This window comes from Delphinus delphis, chromosome 3 (genome assembly GCF_949987515.2).
Source record: "Delphinus delphis chromosome 3, mDelDel1.2, whole genome shotgun sequence".
In the NCBI taxonomy this organism is placed as follows: domain Eukaryota; kingdom Metazoa; phylum Chordata; class Mammalia; order Artiodactyla; family Delphinidae; genus Delphinus; species Delphinus delphis.
Window position 1 is genome coordinate 150,916,618 of NC_082685.1, and position 25,903 is coordinate 150,942,520.

The 25,903-nt window shown below is 32.1% G+C and overlaps 1 protein-coding gene across 5 annotated transcripts in view; it reads left to right on the forward strand.

Moving 5' to 3' along the window:
- The window catches only part of CDH9 (cadherin 9), a 79,487-nt gene that overhangs the window by 41,178 nt on the left and 12,406 nt on the right, over positions 1–25,903 (forward strand). For 4 of the 5 annotated variants that reach the window (XM_060007095.1, XM_060007096.1, XM_060007093.1 and 1 more), the window contains exons 2-6: positions 1,097–1,391; positions 6,292–6,411; positions 7,003–7,170; positions 9,306–9,493; positions 10,414–10,667. In XM_060007095.1, the coding sequence (XP_059863078.1) occupies positions 1,097–1,391; positions 6,292–6,411; positions 7,003–7,170; positions 9,306–9,493; positions 10,414–10,667 (1,025 nt within the window). The remainder of the gene's footprint in view (positions 1–1,096; positions 1,392–6,291; positions 6,412–7,002; positions 7,171–9,305; positions 9,494–10,413; positions 10,668–25,903) is intronic. The other variant, XM_060007097.1, reaches the window with a different exon arrangement.

A 25,903-nucleotide genomic window follows, 5' to 3' on the forward strand; every position in this document is an offset into this window, starting at 1 on the left:
GAAAAGGCTGCATATGGTTATTTTAACATTGGGTAAAGGAGGAGTAAAGTATGAATCTCAAGTCTGTAATTTTGGCTACCATAAAAAATAGATTCAAATAGTCAAATTGTTCAAAGATGGAATGGGACACTAAAGAAATAGATGGAGTAAGAATGTATTGGGAATTGTGAAGTATATGATGGAAGAAAACAGAGCAGGCATAGGCTAGTAAAGATTCAAGTTTCAGAACAGTGTTAGGTTTGCAAAAACATTAGGATTCTTTCCAACTCAAAATTTCTGTAAATACACAATCCGTTTGTCTGTTTTAAATACTCAGTGAAAAATCTTCTATACTAAGAAGTTTACTTTTAAGATGGGAATGAATAGAAGGAAGATAATTTATGAAAAAAATCCTAATATTTTCATCAAATTATTTTTATTACCAATGGAAAAGCCCTGTGTGTTTTATATCACTTGAAATTTCAAATGTCTATAAAATACATCAACTTCCAAAAGTGAGAACATCCTGGTTGAAAGAGTACTCTCCCAAAGTCATGTAGAGAATAATCTATGAGATTAATATTCTGTCTCTGGTTGGTCTCTGATGACAGAGCCTGTGCATCTGCAAGTGATATTATACCGAAGGGAGGTAAAATCATTTAAAATTATGGTATATATCCTAAACTTATCATCATAATAAGGTCAGAAATTTCTCACATCACCTCTTTGAGTTTAGTGATTTTTGACGTAATCGAGTATATTAATATTTTACACTTAAGATTTATTAGACCAATGGATTTTTTTTGTTAATGTACTAGACATTTAAATCTTGGTAGCATTCTATTCAAAAATGTCTTGGAAATACTGTGTCTTGAAAAAAATATATATATATACTTTTTATTTTATTTCAAATGTAGTCTCATATAAATAAGTGTTTAAAAATTTTAAGAATGATCAAACTAAAATGTTTAATCTCTCCACAGTGAAAATTAAGATAACCATTGCAATCATTGTTTCAGTGATGTCATGTAGAGATAAATTAATATTTGCCAAAATTATTTTTTCTGTAATAACAATTCATATATTTATAGAACTCTTCTTTTCTACCTCTCTGAAGCTTCACACTGACCAAGATAAAGGAGATGGAAATTTAAAATACATATTAACAGGAGATGGGGCTGGCAGTCTGTTCGTAATAGATGAAAACACAGGAGATATTCATGCGGCAAAGAAATTAGACAGAGAAGAAAAGTCCCTGTACGTTCTTCGTGCCAAGGCTATAGACAGAAAGACTGGGCGGCAGGTGGAGCCTGAATCTGAATTTATAATTAAAATCCACGATATCAATGACAATGAACCAAAATTCACAAAAGACTTGTACACTGCCAGTGTTCCTGAAATGTCTGGAGTCGGTAGGTATATGTTAATCCATGTAAACTAAGTTTTTTATTTTATTTTATTTTTTGCTAAGGTAGTTATTATGGACATACAGTTAGATGTGATCTCTTTCAAGATAAGAACTATAACTGAAACTACTATTTAGTGTTAGCTATCTCACTTCTAATTATTTTCGGTTGTATGTTTCTTAATGTTTCCTGCTATTTTGTAGCTGACATCTAAAATGATTACTGAGAACAACTGTTCCATTGCATTTCAACAAACGTCTTTACCTTTACTCAAATGCTATTCAAATGGCAGTCAAGTTTAATGTATTTTGGCCTGAAATGAAAGGAATATCAAATAGTGTCAGCAGTTTTAGACAGTTTTGTTTGCATTATTTTGCATAAAAACAATTAATGCTTGTATTTGATAAATTTCTTTTGATCATCTCATTTGATCATTGAAACAACTTGATGTGGTAGGCATGAGAAATAGAACTTTAAATCCCCATTCTGTTAATTAGGAACCCTGGATTCAGAAAGATTAAGGAACTGAATTAAGATCAAATAACCTGGTAGCATAACAACAATATCCCAAGTCTTTTTAATATTATTTTAGATATGTTCCATCCAGCAATGGTTTATCCTGAAAACTGAAAATAATCATTTCATTTTTTAAGCCTGCCCATAATTTTAAATGCCATTTGTTATTATGCAATGTTTTTATCTGTATATGTAACTACATTTAGCTATAATTATATGAAAGGTTTAGATTTGTTAATGAGATAAGAGCTGACTCTTAAATCATATTTCTAAAAAAATAAGTGATGTAAACTTACTATAATATCCCAAACATGTAACTGATTTTGAAAAATTGACATTTATTTGAATATTATTTCAAAATCAGTTATAAGTATATAACTGACATTATTGTAATTAATACATGGGTAAGTCAAATAATTTCTTAAAGAAAAACAAACATATCCATCTTTACTGAGTGATTGATATTAAATATGTATACACATAAAATATATGTCTAAATAAAAAGTATATGTATTTATATCCTGAAATGTATTGTTCTTTTGTAACTCTCCTACCTGATTTAAAGGAAAATAAACGTATTATAGTTTTATAGATGTGATTTTCTCTGCTTTTACCTATACACATAACCATTTACAGAGAAATGTAAAGGGTGATACTTAGGAACTTTGTCAGGCTATGTGTAACCCATATATTAACAGCTAAAGCCTGTGCATAATCACATAATAAAGAATGCCTCCTCTCTAAATGAAGTAATGTACAATTATTGAATTCTAACCTTATTTTCATTATATTAGTGATTTTAATTTAAATCAAACACTTGAAAAACTACTATTATTAACTTTGAGGGTAAATGAAGTCTAATGGAATAAAATATAAAAATTCTTTATTCCCATTTTATCCTTCTTTCCAACATTGTAGTCCAATGTTCTCCTTTATACTGTCCCCCCACTACGTGATTATTTTTGTCTTAATATATTTGTCTTTTCTTTTTCTGTCTCACCAAATCCTCTCCTTGCTTTTTCCCTCTGCCTCTGCTTCTTTCTATCAAATACGCCATATTTCATTTTGGTTCAGACATATTCCTCCCCATCCCTTTTATTGGTAGTTAAAATCAAATGACTCCAGTGAACTCTTTAAATCTGAAACACATTAGCATATTCTGATCAGAACACTTGATCTGGATAATACATGAGGATATATAGTGAAAGAAAATGAGATACACTTTGAATTAGGTATTTGTTAGCAGATTCCTACATTTTATGTTTTCCATTTTTTGTGGTCATTATACTTTGATTAAAGATTATCTATTATTTTTCTATATTTGCATGCATTCATCTCCCTCAAGGCAAATTCCTATTGTGCAATTTTGGAGGTTTCTCATTGACTGGGTAGGTCTCTCAAAAACTGATCCAGTTCCCCTCCCACACTGTCTGCCCAACAAGGAATCTATGTGTAGTTTTTCACAGATCACACAAGTAACTCACCATTGAATGCTTCATGTCCTAAACTAGGCCCTTTCTTAGAGGTACACTGCCTGTAGATTCAAATATGTGTCTAATCATATGTCTAGACAGGCCATTTAATACAGTATTTAGAATGAAGCTTCTTCATACTGGCTAGATCGAATCCCATCCTATCACCTACTAGCTGTGTAATCATGAGCAACCTCTATATGCTCCAAGGCCTGCATCCCATGTTTATCATGAGGATAAAATAATAATACAAATCAACTGCTGAGAACTCTGCCTAGTCTACGTTAAGCAATTTGTAAATGTTAGATCTTGTTATGACTTTGAACTAGAAACTCTACTGGGCTTTAGAGATAAAATGTTGAACAAAAGCAGACATAGCCCTTTCCTTTGGAGAGTTTACATCACACAAAACCTACATATAACAAATGACATAAATTTGTCATTCAGGCTTCACTATATTTTACTTAATATTTGTTTAATAAAAAAGTAAATACTGGGTTTCGCTGGTGGCACAGTGGTTGAGAGTCCGCCTGCCGATGCAGGGGACATGGGTTCGTGCCCCAGTCCGGGAAGATCCCACATGCTGCAGAGCAGCTAGGCCCATGAGCCATGGCCGCTGAGCCTGCGCTCACGGGCCTGTGCTCCGCCACGGGACAGGCCACAACAGTGAGAGGCCCGCGTACCGCAAAAAAAAAAAAAAAAAAAAGTAAATACTTCTTTTAAATTATTTGAGAATAAATGAAGCATATATAGCTCAGAAAATTTAGAGGGATATAAAAATCAAAGTGGTGTATTTCCTTTTATTTTCTTTATAAGCAAATATTTATAAAATTAGTACAAAACATATAAACCATTTTCTATCTAATTTTATTACTAAATAGTATGAACTGTAAAATGTCCTTATATTTAAGGAAAAATCTAGCCATTCCCTAGTGTTCAACACACTACATATTTTTCTTTTTCTCATTTTGCTATTATAAATAACGTATCAGTGATATGCTACCAGTGTTTATTAGTGTTTAACAACATTCTAATTATTACCATGATTCTGAGAGGGGGAACAGTATTTTATATGGGTATTTGTAGCATTTTAGCCACATTATAGGATTGATTTCCATTCTTTAATTTATTATTTTTAGGCCAAGTATTTTCAGGTAGGTTTGAAGATCATATACCCATGATAAAGAGCAAATGATCAAAACAAATTTAACAACAAACATATTATTAAAAGTGTCAAAAAAGGATAAAGGTGTGTTTTTACCTGTGCCCATTATGAAATGATAGCCACAGCCAAAGAAAAATGAGTCTGGTAGCAAAAGAAATGTCATGAAATCAATGAATTAACTACTTGCATTTAGCATCTTGGTTATGCTTAATAATTCATATTTCAAATAACCTTCAAGTATGAAAGCAATTATTAATCTATGTTCACATAAGGTTATATAAAAATAAATATAAATCTGAAAACCACTCTAGTTGAACATTTGAACATTATTGTGGGGTGGAAATCTCTTTATGATTTCTGCTTTGGTCTAACTGGGACACGAGTGGATGTTTTTTAAATGATAAAACAGTACACCTGGGACTGACTGAGTAAATTGTACTGTGTCCTCTCACAGGACATATCAATTCCATTGCAGCTGAGGAAACAGAGGCTTCAAGAGGAAGAGCTCAAGTTCTCATCTTACACTAATTAATTTTGAGAAAACATAAAAATACTTCCTAAATTCATATATTCAAATATACTGATGGAAAATAAAGCTGTTAGTTTAATCTTAATGTTCAATATATTAATTTCTAGAATCTGCATAAGCAAATATATGCAAATTTTGAGAAACATTCACTACAACTCAATTAGACAAGCTATGCGTGTGTAATGTATGCTGGATATTAAAGTAGGTTACAGAGCCAACGTGGAACTCACTTTTTCTAAAGAATTTTTAAATCTATGTAAGTATCAGAGTCAACATTTTGAAAAATTGTGTGTAATATACTAGAAAATGTCCTACAAACTCATTTTGCTCAAGGAATACATGGTAGGCTTTAGTTAATGGTAGTTTTAGAATCATGCCTTGAATCTTTATAGAGTTCTAGAAAATATAAGAAAGGTCCATCAATATATTACATTACTTTTAGCTCCTAAAACTAGCTCCTTTAAAGTTCTTTTATCTTTTAAAACATAATTATATGTGACAAAGTTAAGAGAAAATAATTTAATTTTTATAAAATAAAATTAAACTGAGAGTATTGGTAAATTACAGTATTGCATGTGAGACAATTATAAACTTTCTTAACTCTGGAGGGGTCTATCTGCTGATCTACATATGTGTAGCAAATAATACACAGCATATCAATAGGTATAATTATATATGACTATGTTAACTACATTACAATGAGAGGCACAGATACAATAATCATATATATCTTGCATACCAAAAATTTTGGCAATTTTACCTTTTGTGTCTTGATAAAAACAGGACCTCTTTATTTTCAATTTACATAATTTAGTTAATTTATCAGAATAAAAAGCAGCAGGAGTGCTTTCAATGTTGGATTTATCTTTGAATTCACATTTCCAGTTAGCAATAAATGTATTAATTGAAAATTGTATGTGCACTGTATTCAGTGAAAAATTGTTTTCTGTCACAGTATTTTCAACCAATTAGTGCATTTTCATCTTTATGATAAATTTTGCTTTTGACTTTTTTAGATAGCTCAATAATAGTAACAATATTATTAAGGAATATTTAAATTTAAAAAAATGAAAGATAAGTGATTTTTAGCAGCATAATTTAAACAAATTTCTTGAAACATGTACCATGGTTTAACACACCACATTCCCAGTAATATGGTTTCATAAAGATAGCTTCAAATTTCTAAGTACTTAAGTGTCTGTGTTTGGGTGGGGATTCATGTAGGTACATCTGTTATACAAGTGACTGCAACAGATGCAGATGACGCCAACTATGGAAATAGTGCCAAAGTGGTCTACAGCATATTGCAAGGACAGCCATATTTTTCAGTGGACCCAGAATCAGGTAACAACATCTAATACTTGGTCTCTTTCTCATTATGCAATACATCTGGATGCACATTTATAGATTTTCTATATTTAAAAAGCTATTAAGTATCATGTTTTTATTTATTCCTTATATTGATAGTTATTCCATGGATACAGAAGCAGAATTCCTATTATTTAAAAAGATTTGAATCCTTAGCCCTTTAGACTAGTATTTATTGAGTTTAAATTTATTACATTAAATACAAAATTTCAGAGATTCAACACATTACATGTCTTAGGAAATACTCAAAACCAAAAACAATGTGACAATCATCAAAATTAAGCTTATTCATCTAAAGACTTCTGACTAAAGTTAGTTTTTCTAGTCAAAAGGATAATTAAATTGATCTAGCAAAAATTTTTTCCTGAACAACAGCCCATGGAAGAATTTTTTTCTGTTCCATGAATTATGTTAAATTGGTTATGTATGGATTGAAAGACTTATCTAGGTACACTGACATCTTATCATCTGTTTGTTCTGATTAATGTCTGTAAAATGGATCTTGCATGGCTTAATTTTAAAACACAATGATTGAACTGCAAAATATTTGTCTATTTTTTCCAAAAGGCATAATAAAAACTGCATTACCAGACATGAGCAGAGAAAATAGAGAGCAGTACCAAGTGGTTATACAAGCCAAAGACATGGGTGGCCAGATGGGAGGCCTTTCTGGAACCACCACAGTGAACATCACTCTGACAGACGTCAACAACAATCCTCCTCGATTTCCCCAGAGTAAGAGAGGTTTCAGTGATACCATGTGGAAAGTTTCTCAAACACACTATGAACAGTTTAATACTTTTACTAGTAGTTTCACTAATAGTTTATGGATAAAGATGAATCCACAACCCCTCCTCCCACAGAATATCACAATTTCCCACAAATTTATTAACAGTGACTAGGATCATTTCATCATTGAGTAGGTAATGGAGAAAACAAGGAAATGAGGTTCTTTTTGGCAACTTTAATTACCTTCTTCTACCTTTTGAAGAGTTACAAAATTTTCCGGACTACCTTTCCCAACATTTCCTATGATCATCTAGTTCTTTTTCTCATCTATTTCCTGGTTATGAGTGTGGACTCTCAAGTCTGACCACCAGGCTGCAAATCCCATGTCTATCACTTGTCTTGCCTCAGTTCTCTTGTTTGTATGTAAGAATTATAATCCCTTATTTAATCAATTCTAAAACACAGGTTTGTTGATGTTTTAACATCTCTGAAATCAGATACTATATTAAAATCAATGCAAGTTAGTTTAATTAGCCACATTTTTCTTTCTTATTGGCCCATAATCTCATGAAATAACATCTCTCTCATGAGATATGTTAGAGTTTTCTGGTATCTGTTACCTACCTACCTGTGATGATTAAATCAGTTAATAGCCTTTCAGTTGTCACGATTTCTATGTTAAACCATGGATTCTTTGCAAGCCATGAGGTCCTACAAAAACAGACTAATTCTCTGCTGAAAATATTTCTATGTTGCAGCAAATAAAATTATAAGAAGTCCTATCTTGAAATGTTCTGTTAAGGGCCCTGAAATTTCAATTTATAACATTGATTCCAATACAGTAAAGCATTTTTTTCAAGCTAATCAAATTTGAAATACTTGATGATACAGCTCTAGATGGTGGACATGTACAAATGACAAATATTAAAAAATAAACTTTGCTGAGAATATAAATAATAAGACTAATTAACATAAATCTAAACTTTGCATTCAGGTTCCTTAAACATAAACTGAAAAAGTATGATGTGATGAATTCTCAAATGACTTGCCACTCTATAATTTTATGATCTATTATAATCTCAGCAGAAGGTTTGGAACTCTAATAGTAATAGTAAAAATGTTCTTGAACTAAGAACTGGGCTAAGCATGTTAAAGACGTCATTTCATGGAATCTTCATAACAAACCTATGAGTTAATAGCTATCATCATCTCTATTTTATAGATGTGTAAATTAAGGGTTAGAGAATTTAACTAACTTGCCTAGTGATGAAAATTCAAATCCAGGGCAGTTGGATTTAGAAGTCCCTCTTCTTAACCACCAAGCAAATTGGAAAGAGAACAGACTTTGAAGTCAGGGAGACTTAGTTTTGCCTTCTGCTTTTCCCAGCTTTAAAGGATGATTTCCTTGAGCCTTATCTGAGGATAATACACCTGCCTTCATTCTATAAGGACTAATGTTAGAATTAAATAAACTAACAGAGGGCCTTTGGCCTTATATAGATTTCAACATACATTAAATGTTTAAAAACATTTCTAACTTTCATTAACATTTTTTGTGATATTTTCCTATTATCTCTTAAATAAATCCTCACAAACTAAAATGCTTTCATGAACAGGACAATGTAATGGCTGAAACTGCAAGAGACAGAAACATTCATATCCCACTTAAAGACATTAACAAGCCAAAAAAAAAAAGAAAGAAAGAAAGAACTTGCTGTGTGTGGATTTCTTTTTTTCTATCCCTGAGTTAGAATATAAGAATAATGCATGTTCTAAATCATTTAGTATAAGTAAAGATGTGTAATGACAATGTTGAATGCTTCAGATAAGCAGTAAATAATTGTTGTCCTTGCCCTCTTAAGTCAAAAGTTCTGGATTCTAATATCAGGACTACCATCTATTATCTAAATAACCTTGAGACATTCACTTAATCTTTCTGGAACATATATTTCTCATTTACAAAATGAGAGTACTCTGCCTTTATAAATTATTTTTCTAACTTAATAAATCTATAATTTTTGATGGCTTACAATTCAATATGAAAAACTCTAATTTGAAATTAATTTATTTAAGTAAAAAAGGCAGAGGAAATGAAAGATTTTTGTTATCTAAAGATGAAACAGCTTTGATTTAATTTTCAGGTACGTATCAATTTTATTCTCCTGAGTCTGTACCTCTTGGAACTCATCTTGGAAGGATAAAAGCCAATGACCCTGATGTGGGGGAAAATGCTGAGATGGAATACAGCATTGCTGAAGGAGACGGAGCAGACATGTTTGATGTCATCACTGACAAGGATACACAGGAAGGGATTATAACTGTCAAACAGGTTTCTTCTTGCTGTCTTCATTTCCTCATTGAGTGCTTTATAGTTTATTTTTGCTTTACAAGGAAGAAAAGCCTAGGATTTATTTTTCCCATCCTTTACATGCTTCTATCCTTCATATAAGTGGGAATAGTTGCGATTTCACTTCAAATAAGTTAAGCATCTTTATCATTGACACTTAAAAACTGATATAAAACCTCAACAGCTTGTGCTTATAGTAGACAACAGTCAAACAAGTTTTAGATACTCTCAAAAGTCTTTGTTTTATATTTCTCCATGGTATTATTTCATTCACTGTTTAAAATATTTAAATTGTTAAGTGTGATGGTTTATTAAAATAGATGAAGCTGAAGATGCTTGATTTTTAAAGCAGTGGAAGAGAACATTATAAAGTGTTACACAGAATAATCAAGCTAAATACTGATTACTTTATATCACCCTAATTTCCCTGCTTTCATTCACATCTTTTTTTCCACAGTGATCAGATTAATAATTTTTTTTAAACAGTTTTAGAACTGTAGGACTTAAGGAAGCAACTTATGTGAATGGTTTGTTAAATCTCAATTTTATGTTTCTGCTGATTTAAAATTTTTATAACTTTAATAGTAATAATATAGTAATAAATAGCCTATGTATTTACTAGATAATACTTCATTTACCTATGACTACCAAAATGTAAAATGCATTACTAAGTGTGAATCAATCTTAATGTGTATACTATTATATTGAATTACTCCTTATAAATGTGTAAGGCAAAAAAAATTTCCTAATTTATTTGTTATACCCATGAAGCAATAATCGGGAAAGTTATTTAACCAGAATTACTGGGACTATTAAGAGAGGTGGTTATTAAATTTTGAAATTGTCTTCCATTTTTATGTCTGCTATATTATACTAATTTTTCTTATTTTATTTAACTTCAGAATTTAGATTATGAAAACAAAATGCTGTACACTTTAAAAGTGGATGCAAGTAACACTCACCCTGATCCACGATTCCTGTACCTGGGACCTTTCAAAGACACAGCTGTGGTCAAAATATCTGTGGAAGATACGGATGAGCCTCCTGTGTTCAGTAAAATTTTTTACTTGATAGAAGTAGATGAAGATGTAAAGGAAGGCAGCATCATTGGACAGGTTACAGCATATGACCCAGATGCCATGAACAATTTAATAAAGTAAGTATTTTGAGAAAACTTAAGTTTGAAGAAAAATGATAACCTCACTATTTATAAGCTGTGTGAAAAAAAAATGTACCATGTATGATCAAGTACAGTAATACAACCAAACACTTCCATAGCACAGACTTTTAGCTGGGCAGTCTTCTAAGTGCTCTGGATATATTATTTCATTTGACTCTTATCACATATTACAAGGTAGCTCCTGTTATTATATCTTTTGTAAATGATAAGACTAAGGTACTGAACATTTAAATAACTTGCCAACTAATTAGTCACTGGCAAAGCTGGGTTTGAGGTTCAGGCTGTCTGGCTCCAGTGTCCATGATTCTAATCCCTTAGTTATTGATGTAATTCTTGCCTCATTGTCCTTCTTTGATAAATCATAGTTCAAATAATAAGATATCTAAACAAATACATTTGAAAAGAAGTTCTTCTAGAAAAGCTTAAGAGATACCTTGAAAACTGATGAAAAACGTCTTTTGAAAATAGTCCCTAGGCACATTTTACATCAAAATTTTTGAGAAGCAAAATATCAATTATATTCCATTAATAAAACAGAGAATTGGTAAAATGAGTGATATTTGAGAACAGTAAAACTATTAAAAATTGGTATAGTATACTGCAGAATAGTGTAATACTTTCCCAAAATTTGAATATTGTATTAACCATTTAAAAGTTTTCAAATATGCCAGAAACTATGCTTAAGGAGAATATAAATATAGTTGTGACATAAATGGATGAATAGGATGGGTGGATGAAGATGGGTAGGTATGTTGATGAAGACAAAAGAGACAGACAAATAATATATTGTCTGTTAATGTGTGGCTAGTAAAATACCTAAAATTATGCTTTGTTTAAAATTTAATTTTTATCCAACAAGGACCGACTGTATAGCATATGGAACTGTACTAAATATCTTGTAATAACCTGTAATGGAAGGGAATGTAAAAAAAATAATATATATATTTATATGTATATATAACTGAATCATTTTGCTATATACCTAAAACTAACACAATATTGTAGTAAATAAACTATATTTCAATAAATTTTTTGATCAAATTTAATTTTTAATTAAGGAAAATAAATGGTTAAGTATTTATTGGGAATGCCCAGATTTCCTGGAATTCATGTCATACCATCACATAGAAAATCAGTGAGCACAATACTGAGTTTATAAGTATTAAATTTAGTTTAAGATGTAATAGCTATTCATGTTAATTTACAAAGCAACGTTTGTTGAACTAAATATGCCCTAATTTATATTTAATTTGTTGGTCAATTAATATATTTTTAAAATAAAGAAAGTTTGTGAAATTTTAATCTGTAGTTAGTACTCAGAGTTTAGCTTGAAATATTTGGTTAGTTTTAGGTTAATTAGAATAGAATTGACTTAACTTTCTCTTTTAAATAAATGTTCAGGTTTAAATTATATATTTTGTGTATTGTTAATTAATTTAAAAACATGACATAATGATACCAATGCATAAAAGATTATTTTACTGACACTTTTGTATCAGCATACATGAAATGGATTAATTTAAAATTTTCGTATTATATAAAACAAAACTCCTAAAATGAAATGAATAAGTAATCTAGTTTTCCAGTGGTCTACACATATGTTCCAGCACTTTTATATCCAAAATGTTTATTTATTTTTTACTGAAATTGAGTGTGGCTGATTGGTTTTGGCAACTCTTATATGTGCATTTTGTGTGTGTGTTCTTTGCAATATTGCAGTAGAAATAAATCACCACTTATATTAAAAATGGATAAGGGAATGTCCATACCAATAGCTATAAATGCTCAGTAAGTATCTGTTCTTGATAGATTTTGCAATTTTCAAAAAATAGTAGTCAATGTCTTTTCTACTTCAATTGTGGCACCAGATTCATGACATGAGACAAATATTTTGCCTATCCTTTCCTCTATAAAATAATTGTTATCATTTATTGAGCCCTTGCTATGAGCTGGAGACTATCCAAAGAGCTTTATATTTATTAGATCATTTAAACCTCATCACAACATTATAAGGTGAGTATAACTATTATCACCTACATTTTTTAAAAGTTTTATTTTATATTGGAGCAAAGTTGATTAACAATGTGTTAGTTTCAGTTGCACAGCAAAGTGATTCAGTTAGACATATTTATGTATCTATTATTTTTTCAAATTCTTTTCCCATTTTGGTTATTACAGAACACGCAGCCAAGTTTCCTGTGCTGTACAGTAGGTCCTTATTGATTATCTAATTTTAAATACAGTAGTCAGGCTCACAGACTTAGAGAACGAACTTATGGTTAAACAGGGGGGAAGGGGGAGGAGGAGGGATAGATTGGCAGTTTGGAATTGACAAGTACACCTACATTTTAAAAACCATAAATTGAGATGCAAAGAGTTTAAGGAACTTTACTAAGGACACTGAACAAATAATTAGCAGACTGAAGTTTAAACTACTGATGATCTGAATGCACAGCCAATATATCTTTACCAGATATATTTTGCTTTCTTACTGACCAAATTATTAGAGATAATTAATATTGTTTCACATTCATAAACTGCTTTGACCGACCTCAGTGGTACAAAGCAAAGCCTCAAGGACAAAATTATACAAAAAGCAAAATATGGCTTTTGTCCCTGAGAATTTGGTCTAGTTTTTCATCATTTTTTCCATTTCCCACAATAGGCAATTTCTTTTTTTTCCTTCCAGCTTTATTGAGATATAATTGACATATAGCACTGTAAAAGTTTAAGGTGTACAGCATAACGATTTGATGTGCATACATCATGAAATGATTAACGCAATAAGTTTAGTGAGCATCTATCATCTCATATAGACACAAAGTTAAAGAAACAAAATTTTTTTTTCCTTCTGAAGAGAACACTTAGGATTTACTCTTTAACAACACCTATATATAACATACAGCAGTGTTAATTATATTTATCATGTTGTGTACTATATCAATATCACTAGTACTTACATATAACTGAAAATTTGTACCTTTTGGCTGCCTTCATCCAATTCTCCCTCCACCTAGCCCCACCTCTGGTAACCACAAATATGATCTTTATGAGTTTGTTTTTGAAGTATAATTTTCTTACAACACTATGTTTTTTCCTGTTGAGCAACATAGTAATTCAAAATGTCTATACATTTCAAAATGATCACCATGATAAGTCTAGCTACCATCTGCCACCTTACAAAGCTATTACATAGTTATTAACTATATTCCCCACACTATACATTTCATACCTATGGCTCATTTATTTGCCAAGTAGAAGTTTGTACCTCTTAATCTCCCTCACCTACTTCTTTCCTCCCCTATACCTTCCCCTCTGGAAATTATCTGTTCTCTGTATCTATAACTGTTTCTGTTTTGTTATGTTTGATCATTTGTTTTGCTTTTTACATTTCACATACAAGCAAAATCATACAGTATGTGTCTTTCTCTGTCTGACTTATTTTATTTACTCTAGATCCATCCATGCTGTCACAAATGGCATAATTTCATTCTTTTGATGGCTAAGTAATATTCCATTGTGTATATATGCATATATACCACATCTTCTTTATCCATTCATTTACCACTGGGAACTTAGGTTGCTTCCATATCTTGGATATTGTAAATAATGCTGCAATAAACGTAGGGGTGCATATATCTTTTCTAATGAGTGTTTTCTTTTTCTTTGGATAAATATCCAGGTGGAATTGCTGGATCATATGGTAGTTTGGTTTTAATAGTTTTGATGAATCTCCACACTGTTTCCCATATTGGCTGCACCAATTTATATTCCCACCAACAGTGCATGAGAGTTCCCTTTTGTACACATCCTGTCAACCTTTGTTGTTTGTTGTTTTTTGATAATAGCATTATGACAGTTGCGAGGTGATATCTCACTGTGGTTTTGATTTGCATTTCCCTGATGATGAGTGATGTTGAGCATCTTTTCATGTGCCTGTTCACCATCTACATGGCTTTGAAAACACGTCTATTTAGAACCTCTGCCCATCTTTTAAACAGGTTGTTTGGTTTTTGTATATTTTGGCTATTAACCACTTATTGGATCTATCATTTGCAGATATCTTCTTCCATTCAGTAGGCAGCCATTTCATTTTGTTGATTGTTTCTTTCACTGGTCAAAAACTTTTTAGTTTGATTAAGTCCCATTTATTTATTTTTGCTTTTGTTTCCCTTGCTTGAGTAGATATATCCAAAAAGTATTACTAAGACCAATGTCAAAGAGCTTATTGCCCATGTTTTCTTTTAGAACTTTTATGGTTGCAGTTCTTACATTTAAGTCTTTAATCCATTTTGAATTTATTTTTATGCATGGTGTGTAAAAGTAGTCCAGTTTGATTCTTCTACATGTATCCGTCCAGTTTTCCCACAACCACTCATTGAAGAGACTATCTTTTCTCCATTGTATATTTTTGCCTCCTTTGTGGTAGATTGCCCATGTAAGTGCAGGTTCACTTCTGGGCTCTCTATTCTGTTTCAATGATTTATGTGCCTGTTTTTGTACAAGTACCATACTGTTTTGATTGCTGTAGCTTTGTAGTATAGTTTGAAATCAAGCTCATGATACCTCCAGCTTTGTTCTTCTTTCTCAAGATTGTTTTGGCTATTCAGGGTCTTTCATGTTTCATACAAATTTTAGAATATTTCTTCTAGCTCTGTGAGAAATCACTTTGGTATTTTGATAGAGATTGTATTGATTCTGTAGGTTGCCTTAGGGAATATGGATATTTTATATACATTATACACAGAACTGATTCTTATAATCCATGAACATGGTATATCTTTCCATCTGTTTGTGTATTCAATTTCTTTCATCAGTGTTGCATAGTTTAGCAAGTACAGGTCCTTAACCTCTTTAGATTATTCCTATGTATTTTATTCTTTTTGATGTGATTGTAAATGGTATTGTCTTCTTAATTTCTCTGATAGTTCATTTTTAGTGTCTAGAAATACAACAGATTTCTGTATATTATCAATAATTTTGTATCTTCCAACTTTACCAAATTATTGATGAGTTCTAGTATTTTTTTGGTGGCATCTTTAGGATTTTCTAAGTGTAGTATCATGTCATCTGCAAACAGTGACAGTTTTTATTCTTCCTTTCTCATCTGGATGACTTTTATTTCTTTTTCTTGTCTGACTGCTGTGGCTAGGACTTCCATAACTATGTTGAATAAAAGTGGTGAAAGTGTGTATCCAGGTCTTGTTACTGATTTTAGAGAAACTCTTTCAGCTTTTCAACACTGAGTATGATTTTAGCTGTGGGCTTGTAATATATGGCCTTCTTTATGTTGAGGTATAGTCCATCTACACCCACTTTGTGGAGAGTTTTTTTCTTATATAAATGAATGTTGAATTTTGTCAAAAGCTTTTTCTGCATCTATTGAAAGATCATATGATTTTTATTCTTCAATTTGTTAATGTGGTATATCACATTGATTTGCAAATACTGAACCATCCTTTCTTCCCTGGGATAAACCCCATTTGATCATGGGGTATGAACCTTTTAATGTATTGTTGAATTCATTTTGCTAACATTTTGTTATGGATTCTTGCATCTTTGTTCATCAGTGGTATAGGCTTGTAATTTTTTTGTGTTATCTTCATCTGGTTTTGGTATCAGGATGATGCTGACCTCTTATCCTTTTTAATTTTTTGGAATATAGTTTGAGAGATTGGTGTTAACTCTTCTATAAATATTTGGTAGCATTCATCTGAGAAAATATCTGGTCCTGGATTTTTGTTTGTTGGGATTTTTTTTTTAATTACTGATTCAATTTTATTACTGGTAATAAAATAATAATTTTCTATTTCTTCCTGGTTCAATCTTGGGAGGTTGCACATTTCTAAGAATTTGTCCATTTCTTCTAGGTTGCCCATTTTCTCGGTGTATAATTGTTCATAATAATCTCTTATGATCCTTTGTATTTCTGTGATGTAGGTTGTAACTTCTCCTTTTTCATTTCTGATTTTGTTAATTTGGGCCCTCTCTCTTTCTTCTTAAAGAGTCTGGCTAAAAGTTTATCAATTTTGTTTATCTTTACCAAGAACCAGCTCCTAGTTTTATTGATCTTTCCTATTGTGTTTTTTTTTTTTTTTGGTCTCTATTTCATTTATTTCTGCTCTTATCTTTATAACTGCTTTCCTTCTACTAACTTTGGATTTTATTTTTTCTTCTTTTCCTAGTTCCTTTAGATGTAAAGTTAGGTTGTTTCTTTGAGGTTTTTCTTGTTTCCTGAGATAGGCTTTTCTTGCTATAAACTTCCTCTTAGACCTGTTTTTGCTGTATCCCAAAGGTTTTGGGTCATTATGTTTTTTTCACTTAGTCCATTTACATTTAAAGTAATTGCAGGTAAGTACCTACTGCCATTTTGTTAATTGTTTAGGGGTGGTTTTATAGTTCTTTTTTGTTCCTTTCTTCTTCGTTTTCTCTTGTCCCTTTTGATTTGATGGCTGCCTTTAGTGTTTTGCTTGGATTCCTTTCTCATTTGCATGTATGTATCTGCTATAGATGCTTGAGTGGTATCAGGATGACGCTGGCCTCTTGGTATGAGTTCGCAATTATTCATTCTTCTTTAAATTTTTGGAATAATTTGAGAAGGATAGGTAATAACTCTTCTATAAATGTTTGGTAGAATTCATCTGTGAAGACATCTGGTCCTGAACTTTTGTTTGTTGAGAGTTACCGTGAGGTTGTTACCATGAGGTTTATATATAGCCATCCATATATATATGATTATTTTAAGTTTCAGATCTCTTAAACTCAAACTTTAACAACCCTGCATTTTTTACTCCCCAGCCCCACTCCACATTTACTGTTTTGACATCATATTTTACATCTTTTTGTTTTGTGTATCCCTTAGTTATTTATTATATATATATAGATGATTTTACCACTTTGGTCTTTTAACCTTCCTACTAGCTTCATACATCGTTGATTTACCACCTTTACTGTATACTTATCTTTACAAAAGAGATTTTTCCTTTTGTAATTTTCTATTTCTAGTCCTGCTTTTCTTTCCTACTCAGAGAAATCCTTTTTCTTTAAATTTGGTTTGGTGGTGCTGAACTCTTTAGTTTTGGCTTGTCTGTAAAACTTTTGATATCTCCATCAAATCTGAATGAAACCTTACCCGGGAGAGTATTATTGCTTGTAGGTTTTTCCCTTTTCATCACTTTAAATATACTGTGTCACCCCCTTCTGGCCTGTATAGTAACTGCTGAAAAGCTGACTGATAGCCTTATGGGAATTCCCTTGTACATAATTTGTGGCTTTTTCCTTGCTGCTTTTAATATTCTCTCTTTATCTTTAATTTTTGTAATTTAGTTATAATATATCTTGGTGTGGTCCTCTTTGGGTTGATCCTGTTTTGGACTCTGCTTCTTGGCCTGAATGCCTGTTCCCTTTCTCAGGTTAGGGAAGTTTTCTGCTATAATGTCTTCAAATATGTTCTCTGCCCCTTTCTCTCTCTTCTCCTTCTGGACCCCAAAATGTGAATCTTAGTATGCTTAATGTTGTACTAGAGGTCTCTTAATTTGTCCTCCTTTATTTTTATTATTTTTTTTCTTTTTGTTGTTCAGCTTCAGTGATTTCCACTACTTTGTCTTCTTCCAGCTTGCTGATCTGTTCTTCTATCTATCATCTAATCTGTTGATTCATTCTGGTCTATTTTTTATTTCAGTTATTGTATTCCTCATGTATTTTGGTTCTTCTTTATATTTTCTTAACTCTTTGTTAAAATCTTCTAACTTGTCACTTTGTTCATCCAATCTTCTCCCAAGTTCTTTGAACATTTTTATGATCATTACCTTGAACTCTTTATTGTGTTGATTGCTTCTCTCCACTTCACTTACTCCTTGTGGGGTATTATCTTGTTCCTTCATTTGGAACATATTGCTCTGTCACCTCATTTTGCCTAATCTGCTGTTTTTATTTCTATGTATTTGGTAGGTTGGTTACATTTCCTGACCCTGGAAGTGACCTTTTGTAGTAGATGTCCCATGTGCTTCAGCAGTGCACTCCCCTCTAGTCACCAGAGCTATATCCTCTAGGGGTGCCCTCATGTGGCCTGCATGGTTCTTCTGTTGAGGCAGATTGAGTATTGCAGATGGTCTGGTAGGAGTGGCTGGCCCCAGGTCTAGTTGGTTACCAGGCTCTGCCTTGTGTGGAGGCTGCAGGCTGCTGGGTCTCAAGGGGCAGGGTGACATGGTAGCTGGCTCTGGGGCCCCAGATATCCCGGGGCTATTACTGGCCCACAGGTGGGCAGAGTTGGTGACTGGGGTGATTGTGGGGCCAGGGATCCTGAATTTCATGTCAGCCTGTTGTTGGACAGGGCGAGGTCCCAGGGGATCCCTGGACTGGTGTCTGCCCACAAGTGGGTGATGTTGGGTACTGTGGCTAGTTCTGGGCACTAGTGGCAGAGCTGGGTCTTGGAGTCTCTGGTTTCAGGGACCAGGGGCCCCAGAGTTGGTGCCAGCCTTCTGTGGGGTAGGGATGGGGCCCAGGGGGTCCTGGGGCTTGTGCCTGCCCACTGGCTGATGAGGCTGGTCCCACGGCAAGTGCCAGCCCACTGGTGGGTGAAGCATGTTAGTACACCTATTAAAATATCCCCAAAATCGTCCCCCAAAGTTTCCTAATTCCCCTTTGTAATACTTCCCTCCCAAACATCCTGGAACCAAACCCTGTTCCCAGGCAAACAATGAACTACTTTATGGCAATATAGATTAAATTTGATTGGATTTTCTTGACTTTATACAAATGAAATCATACAGTATTTATTCTCTTCTGTCCAACTTCTTTCATTTAGCATAACTATCTTGAGATTTTCCGTATTGTTGTGTACATTAATAGTTTAATTTTCTAATTGCTGAATAGTATTCCAAAGTGTGGAAATACCACAATTTGCTTATCTGTTCATTGCTTATCTGTACTTATTCATTGATATTTTGAGTTGTTTCAAATACTTGGATATTATAATACATTTACACACATTTGTATATAAGTACACATACAAATATTTGTGTATCAGTATTTGTATAGTTACATGCATTCACTTTTCTAGAGTAAATATCTAGGAGGGTTATGATTGGAACATGTGGTGGTTACATGTCTAACTTTTAAAATGGTTATACAATTTTAAATTCCTATCAGCATGTGTGATGGTTCCAATTTCTCTACATCCTCACCAACCCTTGGTACTGTCAACTATTTTAATTTTAGCCATTCTAATAGATGTATAATAATATCTCCATTACCTTTATGGCTAATGATGTTGAGCATTTTTTTCACATGTTTATATGTCACCAATATATGTTTTTTGATGAAGTGTCTATTCAAAATTTGCCTAAATTTTACTGGGTTATGTCTTTGTTATTGATTTGAAGACACACACACACACACACACACACACACACACACACACACTGGATACAAGTCCTTTATCAGATATATGATTTGCAAATATATTCTCCCCAAGTCAGTGGATTGTATATCCATTTCCTTAAAGTGACTTTCAAAAAGCAAAAATTCTCAATTTTAATAAAATCCAGTTTATTAACTTTTAAATTTATGGATGAAGCTTTTAGTGTCTTATATAGGAAGCATCTGCCTAATCTCAAAATTCTCATTCTGTTTTTTTTCATGTAGGAGATTTATTGCTTTTAGTCATATTTATATCTATGATTCATTTTAAGTTAATTTTTATATGGTGTGAGTTATGGATCAAAGTTTTTTTTTCTTTTTTGTATATGGTTAGTTTCCTATATGTTTCCTGCACCATTGGTTGAAAAGACTATACTTTTCACTGAATAAACTTTGTACATTTGTCAAAACTCAATTGTTTATATAAGTATGAAACTAACTCTGGACTGTCTCTTCTATTCCAATTATATATTTATCTATGTTTACAAAAATGGCACACTGTTGTATAGCTTTACAAAAAAAGTCTGTAAATTAGGTAGTATTCGTCATTTAACTTTTTTTTTTCCTACCTGAAGTTGCTTGGTAATTCTAGGCCCTTTACATTTTCATATATCAAGTGCTATAAAAGAGTCTCCTGAAATTTTCATTGGGATTGTGTTGAGTCCATTGATCAATGTAGGCAGAATTGATAATAACTTAATGATATTGAATATATTAATCCATATACAATGTGCATTTCTCCACTCATGGAGGGTTTTTTCAGCCATGTTTTGTGGTTTTATGTCTATATATCAAGAACATATTTTATATTTTTTTGTTGCTTTATTGCACTGGCAAGAACGTCCAGGACAATGCTAAATAGAAGTGATAAGAAGAGAAGTCCTTTCCTTCCTCCTTGTCTTATGAAGAAATTAGTTTTTCATTATTAAGTATGATGCTATTAGTCAATTTCTGCTTTTGTATTTAAAATATGTTCCTTATAGAATCATATAGTTGTGTTTTGCTTTATTGCACAATGTAACATTCTGTTCCTTTTAATTGTGATGTTTAGACCATGTATATTTAATGTGACTATTGATACTATTAGGTTTAATTTATCATCTTGCTATTTGTTTTCTTATTGCTCAATCTTTGTTTCATCTTTCTTATTTTCTGCTTTCTTTGGATTAATACTGTATTTTATTTTGCATTCCTTTTTATTTCCTTTTTTATGTTATCACTCTTTCATTTCTTTTTTTTTTTTTTTGCTGGGTATAGAATTTTAGATTGAGGGTAGTTTTTTTTTTTTTTTTCCTAGCTCTATAGTAAAGATTTTTCACTGCCTTTATGTTTATTTTTTCTCTTTGTAACTTAGTTGTTCCTTAGGATGCATTTAAATTTTGTCACTGGTTTTAAGCAATTTGATTACGATGTGATTTTCTATAATATGCTTCATATATTTTGTACTTGAAGTTTATTAAGCTTCTTGGATCTGTGAGTTTATGAGTTTTCTCAAACTTGGAAAACTTTTCAACCACTCTTTCTTCAATAATTTTACCCTACCCTCCTCTCTTTTAGATCATTTAATTATGTTAGGTGTCTTGAAAGTGCAACACAGCTCACTGGTGCTCTAATTTTTAAATCCCCCCACCTTAATCATTTAAAATATTTCCCATTCATCTTCAAGTTTACTATTTTTTTTTCCTGCAATATCTAACCTGCTTTAATTCCATCAGAGTATAATTTTCAACTCACAGACTGTAGTTTCTCCTCTAGAAGTTCTAAGGAAGATATATATCTATATCTATCTATTTATCTACCTATATTATTTCCTTAACCTTTCCTCTAGTTAAATATAGAGAATGCATTTTAAATAACTTTTTAAATACCACTGTCAGCTAATTCTGTCAACCGTGTCATTTCTGGGTTAGTTTCAATTGACAGATTTTTCTTTGCAGTCACATTTCCCTTTTTGCTTACCTGTGATTTTTGATTGCCTGACAAGTATTGTGTTTATGCTGTGTTAACTGTGTGATAGCTTTTCATTTCTATAAATACTATTGATCTGTGTTCAGATGTGTGGCTAAGTTACTTGAAACAGCTTAAACCTTTTGGCCCTTGCTTTAGCAGCCCTTTGTCTAGATCTAATTTTGCCCCATAAATCAAGTAAGACAGTTCTGAAATTCTACCAAAGCCCCATGAGTTATGAGTTTTCTACTTTGGCTGATGGGAATTATTTCCAGACACATGCCAGTTCAATTGTGCTCCCTCTGGCCCTTATAATTGGTTACATCTATGGCTTCATTTTATCTGCTCTCATGCATGCTCTGATTAGCACTCAGCTGAAGAGTTGAGCAGGATCCTCTTAATATTTCTGTGGCTCTCTCTCTGTGAAGCTCTATCCTATGAAGTCCTCTGCCCAGCAAATTCTACCCACCTTGGTCTCCCTGGACTCTCAGCATTATCTCCTGAATTCAAGGGATTGACAGGCTCCATCTGGGCTCCCACTTCCTACATTATTGTTTAGAAACCCTCCCAGGCAGCAGCCAGTTTTGAGGATCACCTCATTTCTTCCTCCTTTCTCAGGAATTACCCTCTCTGTCTCCTGGTATCCAATGCTTCAAAAATAATTGTTTCATATATATTTTTTATTTGGATTTTAGTGGGTTTTGGCAGGGTGTGTGTGTGTGTGTGTGTGTTTGTGTGTGTGGTAAATCCAGCCCCTGTCATTTTATATTTGAAGAGGACATTCAAAATATCATTTTGAACATGTTTTTGATAATATAATTGTAGCCATTCATTTTAGAAAAAATGGATTGCATAGGTAATTTTGTAGCAAATAAGACATCTATAACTTTCCCCTCAGTAGATACTCCAGTGCTATTTATTCTACTTCCATCAAGTACTTCATCTTTTAAACAGTTTATCAATCTCCTATTTTTTTAATTAAGTAGAGCTTATATAATATATATGGGTTTATGTATTTTACTAATTGTGAATATTTGCTAATGTCATTACAGTTCTTAATAAACTTCTATTGTATAGATAACATACTATCATGTAGGTAATGCATCACTGATGAAAATTTAGATTGTCTGGAGATATATATCTGATAATTTCCTCATGATACAATTTTAGGAGAAAAATTTCTTGATCAGAGACTGATAGTAAAACTTGCAACCTTGTTTTATGGTATATAAAAGTGGCTAATACCTTTTTAAGTCCATAGCTCTTCCAAAAATATTTACTTTTTATAGGGTACTCAAGTCTTGAAAAAACAATGAGCAGTAGTTTTCCCTGTAAAATCTCAAGAATTATGACAAAGGGAAGAAAAATATTTGGAGAACAAATGAATCGGAAATTATGTTCCTAAAATTATACTGTCAAGTCTGACAAAATGTAAGGCCATGCCTGAAAATATAACATTAGACTGATTCCTGTTAGCATAAAAATGTATGCAAAAAAAAAGCTTTAGATATTCAATTATAGTGTGAAAAAACAGCAATAATTCAACAAGGAGACAACATTATAATATTTAACTCTTTCATTTGCTCTGATAGCATTTAGAAGGATGACTGATCCCCAGAGCAGAAATAGGCTATGATAAACATCATGGAACATTTTCCAGGGAAAGTTTGGGAAGTAATTCTCACCCACCAGTAAATCTGTTCAACAAACATATTTTCTGAAATACACCTGCCACTTGCAACATAAGATTATGGTTACAATTAGCAGCTGTTGTCAGCTCCACTTCACCTCATTAGTAATCATGGATTTCCTAAGTTATAGGGTTGATTATAGCTTTACAGGTTCTGAAAGAACATGTTGTCTCATTTCACACCAATTTTATGCTCAACATATTTAAAGGTTCAACGAATTTTAGAAGAAATCAGTTCTACCGCAGTCAAATAGAGAAGTAAATACAAAACAAACTTGCTGGTGAGAAATTTAGTTATGTCACCATAAAATGTACATGATTCCACCATAAACTGGAATAAGTGCCTTCATATATACCAGTACTTCTTTAATATTTGCTTGATTTTATTAGAGTAAAATAATAGTAATTTTAAAATCATGTCAATAATATTTGGAAAAAAATAAAGGTTTGAACTATTTGTTGAAGCAGTATAGCCATTCTCAAGGAAGGTTTCATAGTTTGTAGCTAGAAAACACATTTCTGGAAAGCAGTAGCTGGAAAGGAATGAGCAAACTCATAGCCTAATTATATTGACTTAGTGGAAAATGTACCTGGAATTCAGGAAAGGAAAAGGAATACTATCTTTGATGTATTCCTACATATTACTGATTTGTTCTGGTGTAATTTAATTTACATTTTTTTTGTAGTAGATGAAAATATAGGGATCTGCTATGTGTTTAATTCTTAATTGTAGAGCTTAAAAAACAAACAAACAAACTAGAACCAGAGTTCAGCTTCCACAGTGTCAGCTCACTTGTGATCTTTTTACCTTGTTATTTTTGCTGCCTATGTGATTGGCTCCTGTTTCTGCAAAACATATTCATTCAAAAAATTATGCCAATGATCTTTTTTTAAAACTTATTGCTATAAATTCAATATAATGAGATCAATAAAGTATTGTTTTAATAAGCCATCTGCTGGGATATAGAGACAGTTTTGTCTCACGTTATGTGTTTAACAGGCGCTTTTTGGTCATTTGTTGTAATCCAGTGTACTTATTATTAATAGGTAAACCAGAACATCCTATTCTGTGTTGAAAATAGAGCACTGGCTGATAAATAAATGAAAATTATCTCTGGGCTTTGAAAAACTGCAAGACATCATTTGCAGTGGGACAGATTTATAAATACAGATCTGGAAGTTTGCAGTGTTAATGTTAAAGTGAACTATTTAAAAATCATCAAAGTGACTCTCCTTCATGAATTATTAACTTGAAAACAGTGCTTTTCAAGGTTGAACCTAAGAGTAGGGCAGCCAGAAACACAGACCTATTTTGATCCCACATAAGCTCAAAGTGAGTCAAAGCTAGATTTGTATAATGTTAGAATTGTTAACTATTCCTCAATCATAGAAATCTCCATGCTAATCTCTAGGGCATGTAGCAATGGGTAAAAAGTGATTTTTAATTTACTTCTGATCTTTGATGCAAGTGATAGGAAGGAATCCAAGATCTATTCAGCGATAAGCAGATAATGGTTAACTACTGACCTTTCCAATAATGGAGATAAATATATACAGGTGAATATTATGAATTGAGATTCATTCAACACATAGATGTGGTTATGTGGTTATGCTCTTTTATTTGCTTTCTTTGTGTTCCTTTTAGGATTGTTTGTATTCATAAGCAGAATTTGGTGTAAGTACTTCAGGGAAAAAAACCCATTTTTTAAATGTTCCAATGTTTAAATGTTCCAATGTTTCTCAGGCCACATTAGGAACTAAATTGTAGGAGGATTGAAACCTAGACATAGGAAACACTCTATTATCTTTTGTCTTAGCACTATTTAAGCAATAAAAATTAAAAAGAAAATTTCATATGACTTTTATTCTTGATCTTAGTGCATCAATGAGTATTTTAAAAAATAAGAACTTTCTCAGATCCTTGTCTGACAATGAATGCTTAGTTAAAACTCAACGTAACTTTTGCTTCTAGGAAACATATACACTACTGTGCATTTTTATATAATTATTTTTATATTTAGGTTTAAAATTTTTCTCTATTTACTTAGGATTTCCCACCCCAGAAGGATAGTTAATCTTGGGCAGCGACCATATGTCACAAGAGTTTTTTTTTTCTAAATCCCCAAATTCTTTTTATAGCAACCATGTAGAAAAA